Consider the following 17,354-nt stretch of genomic DNA (forward strand, 5'->3'; position numbering starts at 1 on the left):
ATGTATTCTTATATTATATGTATGCATATATTCTTCAGTTTACAGGAATTGGTAGTCTCATTCATGTTGTTTGTAGTTCATTCTCACTTGTATCATTCAGCCCTTCCTGAAGATATAATCTCCCCTTTCTGTCTTGTTCTACTTCTCCATGCCCTCACTGTCCTTCCTCTTCTCCCTCCCACCTCTCTTTTTCTCCTTTCCCTGGGTTCTAGCAATCGGTGTGGGTGGAAGCTTCCACCAGGAATGGGAAAGTTATATTGGAATGTGAATATTTTCAAAATTAGTAGATAACTTCACATATGTTTCAAACAAGTTACAGCTCCTTGTACGATCAGCAGTTTGATTTAGAAGATAAGTGAGGGCTAGAGAAATGCCTCGGGGGTAAACTGCTTACTGTGCAATATGAGGACCATCGATTAGAACTCCAGAACCCACAAAAAAAGCTCAGGATAATCCACACAGACACAATTAGATCCCTGGGGCAAGTTGGACACTCATTGTTGCTGGAACAGCAAGTTCCAGGATAAATGAACAGTTCTGTCTCAAAATACAAAATTTGGGAGAGATTAAGGAAGACACCAAACATCGTGGTTGTCTGACATGAAGGAATTCACCTGCACACATATGCAATATATATTGTATGTGTTACACACATACAAACACATACACACACAGAGTGAGCAAGTGAGAGAAAGATCACTCCACTGAACTTCAGGAAACTCACAGTTTTAATACTATATAACTGAGGCAAAAGTAGAGTGCTTGATTTTGTAGACTTATGTATGCCATCACCAATATTGCTCCATTAGTAAATGTCATGAAATTGTGAGTGTGTTAATGTCCTTTTGGAATTTTTACTGCTTCAAAAACAAATCAGAAGTATGGTCAATATTTCAGACTCTGACTTCAGTTTATCTGTTTTCTTTCTGTCTCAGGCAGGGGCCTTGATCCCTCTGCATCTGCACTGAGTGTAAGTCCAACAGCTGTCCCTCTTCCTGGGATTTGGTTTGGAGATCTACTCCTGTCTCAGCTTGCTTATATGGTGCCATCTGTATTTCTTCACCCCCCCCCTTATTTTTCAATCTGTGCCCTTTCCAATGATGAGAACCTCATCCTGACATGGGTTGGCCAGATATGAAAATCTCTCTTCTATGTAGTTGTGTGCTATGTTTTAAGAAGTTTAGCTTATGCCTATTTAGGACTTCATTTTTATCTGTCCCCACAAACTCTTGAAGCTCTAGTCATGAGGCAAGTTGTCTAGTACATAGTATCTAGTTATTTTCAGTCTCTACCATATAGTGAACTGTTTTGTGTGTCATTTTTATGATTAGCCTATTAGTTTTACATCTTTAGATTGTGCTGACATACTTCACACCACTGTGTCAAGATATATAGCCATTTATTTGATTCTGTGCCTATATTTCTATTTCCATGGTAAAATGCAAAATTGTGTGCTGACATATGAAGATGCACAGATACACAAGTATGGACACTTACATATACTCATATTCATAGGCACACACACATACGGACACTCTTGACATGTCTAGACCCACTTATACACTCACACACAAACATGCATATACATATAACTAGAAGTTTAGAACATATATACGCTTACACATAAATGCGCATGCATGCACATATATATGTGTATCCTAATCTACTTGTATGCACATATATATGCACACATAACACATGTCTACATGTATACACACACACCCCACTCTAATGCAACTATACACATACATGTGCACACAGACACAATCCCCTCCATCCACTCACATGCATACCCACACATCAAAACGGATACAAGCAGCATACATGCACAGACACATTCATGTGTACACACACATTCACACATATGCACATACTCACTATTATATATAGACACGATCTACATACATGCATGTACTAACACACAGAGGAACATACACAAAGAGTAAGAGTTCTCATGTTGCCAATGTGAAGGGAAGCTTAGAAAGCATCTAAATCTCTATATAGACACCCAAAACAAGGAAGTAGAAAAGGGTAGGATATCTAAGTGTCAGTATGCATGAAAATATTACAGTGGCAAAGCTATGAAATATGAAGCAAACGCTTGAAGTAGTGTACAAAAGGAGGAATGACTCATAGATTTTAATTTCTGCGCTATTTACCTCCTCATGTGCTTCTGGGCATTATATCCATGTGCCTTCTGGTATGTAGTCTTACCCGTCAGTTAAAGTGACAGTGTTTGTGCATATGACTGAAGTTAGGAGTGTAGAGTACTGTATTAGATTGAGTTTCCAACACAGAGACGCTGAGATTTGCCTGTGGGAGTCACAGGAGCATTTGTAAACGAGAGAGGAAAACTGCATTGGACAGAGGGAGCTGAACTCACATATATTCATAATGGCAGCTGTAGAAGCTCTCTCCAGTTATCTAGACTTGGATGGCTTCCAGTTGTCCATAGCTAGGGTGACTTTTCCATAAAGCTTACCTTCCAGCTGACTGTGGGCAGTGATGTGACCTTGGGCAAGGTGACTCCCTTTACAGAAGTAGATTCTGGTACATAACTCAGCCATCAGCAGCGTGTAGGTTTAGCTGGGAGGATGAGCACTGGGTTAAGGGATTGGAGGGTCTGGGTGCTGACAGTATCCAGCGCAGTTACTGTAAAGTAGACAGCTACTGAACCACAGAAGGTTAGAATAAGTAAGGTGGGGTAAAAGGAGACTAGTTTGTGGAATCCCTAGAAGAGTAATTTCACGGCAACAAATTGTTCTCTGCTCCTGTGATCATGTGCTTCATGGGTACAGGGGGCATATCCGGGAGTGGCCATTTTTGTGTGGCTTGGTATGTAACTTAAAGAGCTGAGCAGAGAGCCCCGGGTCTTTGTTGTCTGTTATATAGAGAAGAAAATAATGAAAAGAATGAAGATGTTAGGAAATGCCAAAGAGAGACCGAGCAGGGAAGCCTGGGAGGTTGTGGGAGTGAGCTAGCTGAGGAAAGACCTTAGTAAACATCTACTTTCCACCTCTGTGCTTCTGTTTTCATCCGTGGTTAGAGCTGAACCCGCTCACTTTGCAACCAGGAAGCAGCGTGGGGCACTGTGGTAAGGTATGAGAGTTTGTGCTGTGGTTTCTCCTTGTTCAAGTTCAGGATTTTTTTTTCTACAATTAATTACTCATATGACCTTAGGGCATGCCCATGACAAACTCCAGCCTCTATTTACTCATCTCCAAAATGGGTATGGCATTACTTCTCAGGGTTGTTAGGAGTATCAGTAATAACTTGAAACCAAGAGTGTAACCATCACCAAAGTTAGAGGCTCAGAGACTGTGGTCTCCCAAGACAGAAAAAAAAATGCTAAGACTATGGAAATCATGTCATGTATCTGACAGCTCCTAATCAGGCTTTAAGGGGAGAATTTTGTATTATCCTTGAATAAAAGACAAATCAGGGAAGATCATTTGGTGATAGACTGACAAAAACGTGAGAAATGGATATTATGTGTTTTAGACATCAACACGGAGAAAAGAGGCAGTCAGCATTCGGACATCACAGCGTCATTGACACTGGATGAGGCTGGATACCAATCTGCAGAAGGACATTATTTTAGAATTTGATTAGAGAGTCAGGCTGAAGCCCTTGACATCACAAATCAGCAGACAATAGGCCTGTTTGGCTCATGGGAATCCTAGTACGTCACACACCTTCATATTTGTGATGGCCAAGTATATCACTTGACTTATAAAACATCTTGGTCAGTTTTCAGGAAGATGCAGGAATCAGATGCCAGAGACAGAGATTTGGTGTTACATGCACACACAGACACACACACACACACCCATACCTAACTCACATTGCTGCGTTTGTCAGGGCCAATTCAGTCATCTGGACCTTCAGTTAGCCTGAGTATATCCAAACGACTCTGTGTCTGTCTTTGCCTCTTCCTTTCCTGCCCGTCTGCCCATCCGTCTGTCTCGGTGAAAGTCACTTCTCTGTGTTATCACCAGCTACATTTACTCTTCCTGTAGTTTTGTAATGTCCGTCTCACCGGACATGGTGAGAGACAAGGAAAAGGCAAGTGTAAGAAGAAAGTTTCTAATTATGAAGGAAAATAAAACAGAAAAACTTGTCTTTTATATACAGAAATAGCATGATAGAGTATTATCATTAAAATCTCATTAGCAAATGATTATTATGAATGTTTTGTTGTAAATTAGTAAAGAAAACCTGTTCTTATCCCCAGGTACCCGGTTCTTTCATACGTCACTTGCAGAATCAACTGACTACTGCCTGCCGTGTCCCTACGCTCACCTCTGACTCATTCTTGCCACTAGTGTCGTTAGTATGAGTCACACTGAGTGGATAGAGACGGTCAAAAAAGAAAGATGTAGCAAAGACTCAAATTTGGGTTGAGGACTTCAGCAGAGTCATTACGCATCTTGAATTTTAGTGTGTAGGTTCTTGGTAAGCTTGGTTTGGAATGGTTTTATGAATATTCATAAAAACTCTGCACTTAACAGTTGTGGCCTGAGGTCTCCATATATTTCATTCTCTTTGATCATTATTATTTTGAAACGCATACTGATGATGCAGCCTAGGTTGGTCTTGAACTTACTATGTAGCCAAAGAGGGCTTCAAAATGATCTTCCTACTTCCTCCTCTTAAATGAACTGCCACAACTGGCCTGATGCTTATTTTGATTTATAAGTAATATTTAGATATGGTGTCTGCTCCAATAGTTTGCATTTAGATGAAAAGAGCAGGAATAATACAAAAGAATGTCATAATACTAATAATAAAGCCCAGTGCTAACTGAATGCTTTGTATTTTCCAGTTAACATTTCTTAGTATTTTAAGTGTCTGAACTCTTCCAATTTTTATAATGCCCCTGTAGGTGCACCCAGGTTCTCTCATGGACTAGGTACTTCAGAAGGTCAAGGTACTTAACTCAAGGTCACACAGCTGATGTTAGTCTCATCTGTTTGGTATGGTAGCACAGTATCATGAACCTCTCTGTTATTTGTGACTGTAAAAGATCTTGAATCCTGGATTTGAACTTGGGGGATTTGAGAGTCATTCTGGAAGAAGTGAACTGCAAAGACAGACCTGGTTGGGATAAGAAATTGATCAAATGAAAGGGGAAGGAGAGAATGGCAGGATCTTTCCCAGGCAGCAGGAACTCAGAGTAGGGTAGTGAAGGATGTGGAGAAAGGAATGACCACACACTGCTAGGTGAGTGTGCCAGCATGAGAGCAGGGACAACACGCATGAGAAACAGAGGCCCCTGTGCAGGAGGTAGGTAAGGAGAACTCTCTAGAGGGTAGCAAAGGTGGCTGATCCTGCAGCTGCAGAAGCTTAGCACTTTCCCACAGGCCATTTTCTTTGTTATCTGTTTATCTTTGTTTCACGACAGTATGGCCCAGCATAAGCATAGAAAGCCTGACCAGAAGTCAGAAAAGAAGGGCTGAACACTGTAGGAAGTGACCATCTGCTTGTTTCCTAGATCTGAACAGAATTTAGGAGATATGAAAGTGTCCTCTCTCTGGCTTTACTGAACTATAGTTGACACAGAAAACTGGTTTGTGTTTACAGGACACAATGCCGTGTCTTCACGTGTATATACCTTGTGAAATGATTATCATAGAACCAAGATAATCTACATACATGTGTGTGTGTGTTTGTGTGTGTGTATGTGTGTGTGCATGTGTGTGTCCCCAGCCTCACATAGGTATAGGTATCCTTTTACTGTGAGTATGGTGAGAACATTTGAAATCTATCCTCTTAGCAAGTTTCAAATGTATACTACACTATTGATCTCCAAACCCCTGCGCCCTGCCTTCTGAAACCCACAGTGTCTGCTTCTTTCTCTGGTGCCCTGACCTTTCTTTGTCAATCTTCCTTTCTCACTCTCCTTCTGCCCAGTGTCGTGCTGCCTGAGCTCTACGAGCCTCTATGGGATGCTTCCATTCCACTCCTCTCCTCACAGCCACATCGTCTTCATAGTATCAGTTGTTATCAGTATTCTGTTGCCGTCTGCATTACCCAGAGTTCTGACCTTTCATCTAAGCTCCAGGCTCATATATTCAATTAAACCTCTCTATTTGCATATCTCATGAGTACCTTGAATTCAACACTTCCTGTACACAGTCCACATTCTTATCACCTGGTATGAGCTACAACCTCCTCCTCCTCTTCCTGTGTTTGTAATGATGCCATTGTTCTTATGCTTACCGGACCCAGCATCTTGGGTTTTAGCTTTCAAATCTCTACCTCTTTTGAACAGTTTTTTTTTAAAACTGGGTACATGTCACATTTGGGGCTTTCCAGAATCTTACAAACACTTCACATGTATTAGTCCTACCCCGCAACCTAGAAGTAAGTCCAATTTTCAGCTTGCTTTGCAGTGCAGATGGCTGCAACAGACCAGGGCTTGCCCTAATGGGTGCTTTCCAGGTGAAGTTTGAGGTTGATATCTTTGGCATAAGAACCAGGACCATGCAGGGCATCCACCTTGCCAATATGGCTGTGATGGAGGAGGGTCATCTGTCTATCTGTTGTTTCATTGGTTAATTAATAAAGAAACTGCCTTGGCCCTTTGATAGGACAGAAAATTAGGAGGCGGAGTAGATTGAACAGATGCTAGGAGAAAGAAGCTGAGTCAGGCAATTGCCATGACTCTCCTCTCTGACACAGATGCAGGTTAAGAAACTCCCTGGTAAGCCACCACCTCATGGTGCTACACACATTATTAGAAATGGGTTAATCAAGATGTGAGAGTTAGCCAATAAGAGGCTACAGATAATGGACTAGGCAGTGTTTAAAAGAATACAATTTGTGTGTTATTATTTCCGGAGCTAAGCTAGCCATGCAGGAACCGGGTGGCGGAACTCAGCCCACAGCTCTGATCTACATGGCTGCTTTAGGGGTGTCTAGATCTTAGGCACCAACTGAAATTGCAGTAGGATTGCTGGCACTGAGGCAGCATCAGCACTGAAATTGTAGTGGTTGCCGTGGGAGCCAGATCTTGACATTCTGCAGGTGTCAGCAGCAGTGTGTGTCCTCCTTTGAAACAGGTTTACTGTGTGGTTTGAGGTGTGGGTAGGAAAGAGGCGGGGACCCCTTTCCTGTGAGTTTACACCAGACTTTGTTCCTTCAGCCTTTAGTGATCTCTGAGGGGTTATTATCTTTAAGAAAACAGATTTTATTAGACTACCTGGAGTCAATTTTGTTGTTTGCAGTAAGAATTTTGAACACTTTGAGGTTATTGATTCTTGTGTGGAAGGAAATTTAGCTGTATTTTGAGCTGTGTAACAGGTTCAGGGAAGGATGTGATGAGCAAGAAATAGGCACAGATAGAGTTGGGGATTTTAGAACCTACCCTTCCATGGATTGACTCAGCTGTCTGCATTCCTAAAAGTTGTTTTGTATATTGAGTATGGAGTTATTCCCACATATTTTAAAAAAGCAAGGCATAACAAGGGGAGGGAAATGGAAAATTTAGCAGAAGACAATAGACTAAAGCACAAGCTAGCCGAGTATTCCTGGTCAAGTAACTCCATCTCTTCATTTCATTCCAGTTCCACTAGCTTATCTTAGCTCCCAGTGGGCGATTAAGAGTTCACCTCTGTGTCTGAAGCAATTATATATAACATGCACATATAAAATATTATGAGATAACTTCCATTCCACTTGAGTAAGCTTCCACTTTATAGAATTCCTACTTACTGAGAATCTGACCCTGAGCCAGGCACCATTGTACATATAGTGCATGCCTTTAATTCCAGGACCTGAAGGTGTGAGCCAGGTGAACCACCAATCCACCAGTTCAAGGGAAATGTGGGGCACAGAGTGGAAACTATGTCTCAAAATCTTTTTTAAAATTGACTCTGAACCAGGTGAGTCCAAGTGCCTTTTCCCCCTAATTAATCCTTTATAAAGTCATTTATCTGGATGTAATTAATTCTGTTTCTAAAGCATTATTTATTTTATTGTGGATCATAATTGGTATTAATGTTATTGTTTATGAATTTTGAGGTGATGGAATAGTAAAGTACGTTAATGAAAATTAGCAGAGCCCCTTATGTTTTAGATTTAATCATTGTTTTTATCAAATAGTACTGTAAACATGGCAAGAGTAGCTCCTTTGGGGATGGGGATATTGCTCAGTGGCAGAGTGCTATCCTAGCATGCATAATGTCCTCAGTTTAGTTCCCTCACACTGGGAAATAAAACTCTGCCTAATGTATTCCTACTTCAAATTCCGCTCACTAGCAGTAGCTATTTTAGCCTTTTGGTTTTTGGTTTTTCTGTTTCGAGATAGGATCTCTCTTTGAAGCCCTGACTGGAATAGAACTTGACATGCAGACCAAGTTGAGGCAATTGTCTCATCTCTGCTTCTCAAGTGCTGGAGTGTTAGGTGGGTAGGTGTGTGCCACCGTGCCTGGCCATGTCCATCCTTTCCTAATGACAATACAGGCTTTCTCCCCCAGTTTGACAATGCTGTTATCTACCTTCAATTTCCTGAAAATGAAGCTTTCTCATGCTTCTCTCTCTCTCTCTCTCTCTCTCTCTCTCTCTCTCTCTCTCTCTCTCTCTCTCTCTCTCTCTCCCCCTCCCTCCCTCCCCCCTCTCTCTCCTCTCTCTCCTCTCTCTCCTCTCTCTCCTCTCTCTCTCTCTCTCTCTCTCTCTCTCTCTCTCTCTCTCTCTCCTATTTTGAGAGTTTCCCACATCTTACAAGCACAGATGATTCCAATATACAAGTGCAGTCGCTTTACAATTTCTGGTTAAATCCATGGACACTTGGTATTTTATATTTACTAAGTGAACAAACAAGCAAAACTCCCAGTGAGCAGAAAAAAGATAGGTAACTAATGTGAACAACGACAGGAATGGCATCGCCATAGATCCCATGGGTATTAAAAGCCTAGTGAGTAAATTTGTGTCCAATAATTTGAAAGCCGTAATGAGATTTTTAGATAATTTATTTAATTTTATTTTACGCACATTAGCATGAGGGTGTCCGATCCCCTGAAACCGGAGTTACAGACAGTTGTGAGCTCTCATGTGGATGCTGGGAATCGAACCCAGGTCCTCTGGAAGAGCAACCAGTGCTCCTGACTTCTGAGCCATCTCTCTAGCCCAAGAGAGATTTTTTTTTAAAAAAGCCATAGCCAAGACCAAACCAAAAAACAAAAGACATTTCCTTTTTTATATACAAGTGATAAGCAAATCGAAGTTGAAAGTGAAAACTGAATTTTATCTCCTGTACAGTGATAGCTTGTTGATAAGATTCTGTTTGAGGGTACATCTGTGGCTGTGTGGGGTGATTCTTGTAGGGATAGATTAAAGGGGTCCTACATTGCCTGGCTGATTATGTAATCGCAGGGCATGGGTAGGTGTTCTTCTGCTCCCATGGCCTCTGGAGCATGTTTCTTTTAGAACTGTCCTCATAACTTGTTACTGTATACGTTAAATTGTATCTCCATTTCCATGACTTCAAGTAGCTATTCAATACCTAGAACTTTCTGATTTACTTTTATACTCTCACATCTGATCCATCACTGTGAGCATTAACATCATCATTGTTGATTCACTGAATTAGAAATAAGGTACATCACCAGCTTCAAACTTGGGACAGGAGTCTGAGTAATGATGGGGGATTTTATATCCATTTTTGCTTGCCCTCTGAGATCAGAAATTTTTTTTTTATTTTGATTTTTGGTTTCGTTTTAGTTGGGTTTTGATTTTGGGTTATGTGTTCTCATATAGCATAGATGTTGGTATCAAACTTTTTGTGTACACCAGAGTGACTTGGTGTTTTCATCCTTGCCTTTACCCTCTGTGCACTATGAGAACGTCTGTTTCTGATCAGAAATCAAGTGGTACCTTAAGTTTGTTTGCTGCACAAGATCAGCTAGTCCTCTGCTATCATTTTTTTAAATCTCTTGGTCATTTCTGTCTTTGAGCCACTGTAACTTTAGGGTGAAACAATAGGAAGTGTCTACAAGAATTATTTTCTGGGCTATGAAAGGAAGATTATCTCTGCTGATTTAGCGGACCTGGGGACGGGAAAGTCTTTGTGGTGCCTTGGGATAAAGGGTGGTGCTTACCAGAATATTGAAATATTGCTTCATGTGCCAGTGCATGCTTGTTGGGCACCCAGAGATCAGAAGTGAAGCAGAGTGTTGGATCAGGGTGATTTTCTGGTTTATCCACAGGAAAGGAAGACTGAGAGGACCAGCCACGCTGCTCTTCCTCTGAGGATTTGAACCTTAGCAGATGACATCAGCTTCAAAAGCAGACATTTCCTTTACTGTGACTTCAGCTCCATCCCCTGGAGTCTTTTGGTTGGACTCATTTCTCTTGAGTGCCAATCTGTCTTAAAGATTTCCTGCCAGCCTTTTTAAGGAGACTGATGTTTTCTGCAGTTTCTCTCCCAGGATCCCCGATGTAGCTTCGGGGGCAGTTGCCCAGTAGCTTAGTGACTTAAACCCTCACAGGGCACTGGGAGTCTTTAAGTAATAAATGCCTTTCTTCCCATAGTGCAAGCCTTGCCACGCCTGCCCGAGCCCTCTGAGTTAGCCCAGACAATCAGCCAGTGATGTCATCCAGCTGGCAAGCTCTCAAACTTTCTTCCTCCTCTGCCTTTTCAAAGGACGGTTTTAGAAAAACACCCGTCCATCTTTTCTTCCAGTTTCTAACACAAGCCGTTGCCTCTCATTCCAGGTTAAAATGCTATTCCTTACATCATCCCTCTGAATCTTCGTTTTCACTTTTTATATTCATAGCTGGCTTTGAGCTATTACTGATCTGTGGTAACTGTTACAAGTTCTTGATTCAGCTGCATGACATTGTAACAGCAGTCATGTAAAAGTTCTGATCGCCTTTCCCTATTTTACACTGGAGGATGTAGACCCGTTAGTAGGCTGTAATTTACCAGATGTCACATAGCTAGTAAAATGGCAGAGCCAGGATTTGAGTCTGTATCTGTCTAGCTATATGGCTGTCAGCTGTAGGCGGCAAATGAACACAGTTGGAAATCCCTGAACAGTTCCGAACTCTTGGCACGAGAAAGGTGGGTGTCTGTCCTGCACAGCTGATGTCAGGCTCAAGAAAAGGAGAGTGGGCTTCCTTTGTTTCAGAAGGTGTGCTGCACCTTAGGAATTATCCTAAGGCTCACTCACGTGAGCAGTTTCCCCTTTGTTCTTCTAATACCACTGTTCGCCAGCCCCTTCTAGATTCTTCTCATCAGCATGAAACCAGCCTAATTTCTCCCATAGCAGAAAAGCAAGCGAACAAATAAGCTTGAGAAAATTACTTTCTCCATTTCCGGCCCTGCCCTAGTCTTCAATCACATTTCCTTGGCTCTTTTACAGCAAGAGTTGGGCTTGCCTTCCATCCTCCCATCCCTGCCCTTCTACCTGTCACCACTAACCTCACGTGACTAATTCCACAGCAGATCTGCAGTCCTCACCTTGCCTAGCATTACACAAAACGAGCAATCAGAAGAGGCACAGTTGGTCCCATGTTTCCTTTAAGAAGGATCTTTTCTTAGCTTCCGGAACACAAGTGTGTTATCCGTTTCCTGCCTCCCTCAAAAGCTACTTCCTGAAAGGGCCGCTAAAGCTGTGACTGGCAGTGACCAAAGAGTTAGCTTTGACTTGTTTCTCTCTCTCTGCCCCTTTTCCTGGTGGATTCACCCATTCTGAGTGCACTCAGGTCTATACAGATCGGTAGAACCACAGGCCAAAACAGGACTCCATCCCAGTGGGACACAAGTCTCTGCTTGGTGATAGCCACGTCTTGATGATCTGTCTGCTAAGACTGACTTGAAGATAGTTGAAGCCCAAGCCTAGGGTCCACCTGGGGTGCCTCTAAACTGGGTCACACCTGAGTCTCACAGTCAGAGAAAATTCTGTAGTCTGAGTAGGGTTGTGTCCTTTACCCACTTCAAGGCTGGCAACAATCTAGTCGAACTTGAGTCTGCCCCACTGGCATGTTGTTTAATGCCAGTACCAGTTTGGAGGCTTTATCTGTGAGCTGTGGCTTGCTTCTAAAGGCCTTTACTTTCTGGTTGCCACTAGTTCCCATTGCAGGAAGCAGAATTCGGGGCTAGCTTTTGTGCTCTGTTGCCTTTGGGTAGAATCCTCTCCACTCATCCTCTGCCCTACCCAGATCCAAGGAGGAGTGGCAAAGGAAATCAACAATCTGGCTAACACAGTTCTGGTTGCTCAGTCTATCCTGGGCAGAGGTTAAAGAATTCTTGCAGGCATTGTGCTTTTTGCTGATGGCCTGGAACTGAGTTTAAAGCCTAAGGCCTGAACTTAATTCCTTGTCCTTCTGGGCTCCACACTTCATGGACTTGAATGAGTCTCAGCATGGACAAATCTTTCCTTTCTGTCTTTTCAACGTGTCTTTTCTTATTATCAGATGGAATCCAGACACATTGGTCTCTCGGTTGGCGTCTTTAGGTATTAGGATGGTGGTTTGGACTGTGACCAGCTGATCGAAGCTTGTGTGCCTGTGGAAGATGGTTGCTAGGGGTCCTTATTTAGCTGCCACCTTGTATTACTATCTTTTAATCTGCTTCTTAGTCAAACCCAGTGAACGCTGAGTACAGCCCAGAGCATGGAGATGTCTAGAGCTGTGGTTTTAGTTGGAGAAGCATAGTCTGCTTACTCAACACATGTTTAGTGAAAACGTGCCGGATCCCGATGTTGTTTTAGGGGCAGAGATGAGCAACAGAGCCCTTGCCCACTGGCTACTTTCTTTCCAGCGCAGAATATAAACTAGAACACAAAGAAACAAAAAGTACCACATTGCTAAGTCGACAAATAGAGAGAAGAAGGAAAGAGTGTGCAGCAGCAGAGAGGAACAGGGTCATAAAGTGCACCCAGGGATGGTTGAACAGACATCTATAGAGGATGGATTTCAGCTTTGCAGACACACTATGAAGAGAGATGAATAAGCAAGGGAAAAGCATGGCAATTGTTATATTATTATTAAAATTGCCAGAGAGATACAGGTATTTAAAGAATAGGTGTCTTCAAATCATACCCCAAAACATCCATATATATGTGTGTGTGTGTGAGTGTGTATATTATATAATTTCTTTAATTAAAGGTGTTATTGCACATTGTCCAAATAATATGAAGGCAGTTAGCAAAAGAAAGGGCAGAGGGCTTGGGTTTAGAAGATTGGAGGCCAGCCCATCTACGCATCCTTGTGTGTCCTCAGGCAAGTCATCCCACCTTGAGTACTAAACTTAACCTACAGCTGATGAACAGCTGATAGTTTCCAGGTAGGCCATACCGGCCACTTCTGTGAGGTGGCAAGAATCCCCCCAATTTAGAGATAAGTCAATCCTACCTATATGTTTGCTTTTCTTCCCGTCTTCTAGGCTCCTTGTGCAAGCACTTTGAGTATGCATTGTGCATAGCACAGCACTGTCAGATTGCAGCTGGGACTGCTGATGGCCACAAGGCTGCTTGCCAGAGTTGAACGCATTTCCTTTGCATATCATCCACCTTCTAATACCACCCAGATGGTTGTTTGCTTGTGGTGCTTGCGGCTGAACCCAGAGCCTCCTGCCTCGTAGTCACCGGCTCTACTACTGAGTTTCATCTTGGTCCCAAACAAATACTTTAAAACCTTTTGAGTGGATGTCTTATGCAATAAAATGCAAATTGTATGCAAATAAGAGAACCAACAACCTTCAGAGAAATTGGTGTCTTAATTTTTCATATAAAATGTGATTATGTTTTTATGGAAGAAGGGTCTAGGAAGATGAAGGTTTCACGTAGGAAGCACGCTGACGTGATTAGCATGCTCCATATACTAAGGCAGTGGAGATTTCCTTCCTGGATATTATCAGAAGAACTGGGCACACTGGTGCAGAGTTATCACTGTGGCTATTTCAGGTGTATCTCTTGTGTTGCAAAGGAGACAGATGGTAGTTTCGGGCATTGTGTATGAACACAACCCATGTAAGCAGAGCTATTCCATCCCTTGTGTACCTGCCCAGTCTTTACCAGAAACAATGATAGGAAGGCCACATTGGCTGCACTCTTTAGAGCCCAGGGACATTGCTGCACTGGTGGGGACCCTCCAGGTCTTTGGCCAGTTGTTTTCCTCTCATGACACCCTCTCTTGGTCATATTTCTTCCACCTGGTTTTCTCCCAAGTAACTAATTAGTTTTGTCAAGCATATTCCTATACGTCTTCACCAGCTATTAGAGCACATTGTTTATTTATATGTTTTGACCGCTTTTCACCAAGGCTGTAGATAATTTTCTTGCAGATATATGTTTTTTCACATTTTCTGACAACGAAGTGTTTATTAATTATGGACACTGAAGGCAGTATCTTCCCAGTTTGGGGCTTTTTTAAAAATGCTTTCTTTGTTTGAATTTCTTATGAGGAAATTTAGCTGGGAGAGACTTGGGGGAGAGGAGGGAGGGGAGACTGCAGTCAGGATATAATATATGAGAGAAGAATTTAAAAAAGCAATTTAGAATATGAATTCAATTAAATTTAATACAGCCTTGTCTCTCTTATTTGTCCTTTGTGTATATTGTTTAGTAAACTTTCTTTTTCCTCGATGTAAAGTCAAGAAAAACAGTTTTTCTCAACTGTATTACTATTCCTACTTAGGTATTTAATCCAAGTGAGTTTGTCCTTTGTCTGTGATATGAGATGAAGGGTAAATGGTATCACTCCCCACATATTTTTTCTGAAACCTTCTCATTGCTGGTCATTTTTTTTTAAAAAAAGATTTATATACATTGGTCCCATGCCATGTCTCTTTGTAACTATACACTGTATCAAGTTTTCTTGTTAGACTATCTTTGGATCTCCAGCCCTTAACTAACAACACAGAGACTATTATTAATTATGAAAGCTTGGCCCTTAGCTTAGGTCCCCAACTAGCTCTGATAACTTAAATTAACCTGGATTTATTAATCTAATTTTGCCATGTAGCTTTTACCTTTTCTCAGGACAGCATGTCCGACTTGCTCCAAGTCTGTTGATGGATTCCACACGCCTAGATTCCTGCTCCTCTTCCTAGCTCTTCCTGAAACCTTGACTAGCCTCTACTGCCTAGATATTGACCATTCAGATTTTTAGTTCACCAATCAGAGCAACACATCTTCACACAGTGTGCAAGTATCGCACAAGAGCCCACGTTATTTCCACACCATGTCTCTTTGTGTTAGAAGTGATTCAGATTTTATGATGACTTATCTCTACTTATGATCTGATTTTCTTAATTATTACTTCTTTATGGAAGAATTTATAAGTAGTAAGCATAGTGTTTCTTGGTGACTATTTTAATTATTCTGAATGTTATTGTCCTTACCTTTTCATGCAGATCTTAGATTCATCCTTAGAAGTTCTCTTTGAGGTTTTACATGTAGTTTGAATATGAATTGACAAGGTTGACACCTTCATTTTATTGACTGTTCCCATTCAAAGTATCACATGCATCCTAAATTAACAGAGAGACAAACTACTGTACAGGGGAAAGAGTCCTTAACTAGACCAACTCATATTTGAGAAGGTGATTCTTGATAACAGTAAATGGAGAAAACACGGTCTTTCTGATGCGATCATGGAAAAATTCGTGCCATGGGAACAATAGGGTCCTCGCATCATTTCATACCACATACAAAAAAATCCAAAGTAAGTCATAGCTACAGACGTTAATAGGTGACATTTAAAATCTCTAGAGAAGAACACAGGAGAAAAAAAATTTGATGTTGAAATAAGAAAAGACAGAACATCAAAATGTGGTCTACTAGTGAACTAACTGGTAGATTGTATTTCATGTATATGTATGTCAAAGTTTCAAATTGTATGCCCGAAGTATGTACACTGTGTCACATGTCACACGCCTCAACAAATGTGCCTGAGAGGGGACAGGAACACAGAACAGGACTTTAAGAATTCCTGCTGCAGCACGTGCCCTGTGAAGGTGTCCTGTCCTTTCCCGACATGAGTGACCTTGCGTAGGGATTTGCTTTTCATATTTCACCCAGTTCTCTCTTGCGGCACGGGGACCATCTTGGATATTTTCTCTCGACCACTCACTCACCTCGTTTATCTTGAATGTAGATTTGCTTGGCGAGCGGCGATCCTGTGGCTGAGGTTTTGTTTCAGGCTGATCTTGCGCCTGTGAGATGGAGCATGAATACAGGGAGATACTCTTGTTGACCGGCCTGGAGGAAATCACAGAGAAGGAACTGCAACGGTTCAAGTACTTCGTCATGGATGAGTTTAAGATCTCTCGGAGCCAACTGGGTGAGATTACAAACAGGACCGAGTTAGCGGACCTGCTGATTCAGAGCTCAGGCCCAGCGTTGGCAGTGACAAAGACCATTTTCCTTTTCCGGAAGTTGAATTACATGCACGCCGCAAAATGTCTTCAGGAGCAAAAGCAAAAAGGTATGTGGAAATGCCCCTCCTTTCATTATACAAGAGCGATAAAGCACCCAGAGTGTTGCATTAATTTGCTCAATCACCAACCATCGGTCCCTTCGCCTCCTTCCCTGAAAGGCACTAAAAATTATGTTGCAACTTCCTCAGGCATTTTTGTTGCCAGCGCTTAGAGCCGCCATCCATTGTCTCCAATCTACTTGCAGAAACTGTGCACACGAGATGGCAGTGTTAGTGTTCAAGGTCCCTTTCCATGGTACTTAAGGCTTTCGTACTTCACTGAGGGCCTGACAATAATATCAGCACAGCGCAGCCTAGAGCAGACAAGCCAGAGAATCGCCTCACTTGGCCATAGACTATTCACTTCTGTACTGAGCCAGCCTGCAAAGTCGCAGTCAGTCTTTCTTTAGGAAGCCCATGTGCTTCGAGTCCATGGAGTTTCTACCTTTACACATCCCCAGAATAGATGCCACTATGAATTTCCAGGATACAAAGGACGTGTTTGTATTCGATAAACTGCCACCAAGTCTTCTTCAATTATATGCATTTTGTCCCATTGCTCCCTAAGAATAACTGGTGAATCCTTTGTATTTAAATAGCTAATAAAGATGACAAAGGAATGCCTCATCAAGAGACTCCCTAAGGTGAGAGATTCCAGAAGCAGTCCTTTGGGGACACTAAGTAATACAGAAGTTGCAAATTTTTAACAGCTTGCTGAGAAGAAGGGTGTCTTGTCACGTGGGTGTCCTGACTTCTCAATAGATATTTATATCCAGTTTAACTTACGAAGGAAGGTTAAAGTTCCATACAGATATAAGTTGTTAAGTAAATTTGAGGAACTTAGAGCAAGGTTTGATGATGCCAAACACTATTTTCAAAGGGTGCCTGAAATTAGAAGGAATATGTGGTTCTTCCATTTGACCACCGGG

General features: G+C 41.9%; 1 protein-coding gene across 2 annotated transcripts in view; it reads left to right on the forward strand.

Moving 5' to 3' along the window:
• Positions 1 to 17,354, forward strand: part of Aim2 (absent in melanoma 2) — a 43,237-nt gene that overhangs the window by 14,129 nt on the left and 11,754 nt on the right. The window contains exons 1-2 of one of the 2 annotated variants that reach the window (XM_075987566.1): positions 7,782 to 7,886; positions 16,105 to 16,434. In XM_075987566.1, the coding sequence (XP_075843681.1) occupies positions 16,170 to 16,434 (265 nt within the window). In that variant the 5' untranslated portion in view covers positions 7,782 to 7,886; positions 16,105 to 16,169. Of the gene's footprint in view, positions 1 to 7,781; positions 7,887 to 16,104; positions 16,435 to 17,354 lie in introns of those variants that run through there. The other variant, XM_075987565.1, reaches the window with a different exon arrangement.

Source organism: Microtus pennsylvanicus, chromosome 10 (assembly GCF_037038515.1).
Source record: "Microtus pennsylvanicus isolate mMicPen1 chromosome 10, mMicPen1.hap1, whole genome shotgun sequence".
Classification (NCBI taxonomy): Eukaryota; Metazoa; Chordata; class Mammalia; order Rodentia; family Cricetidae; genus Microtus; species Microtus pennsylvanicus.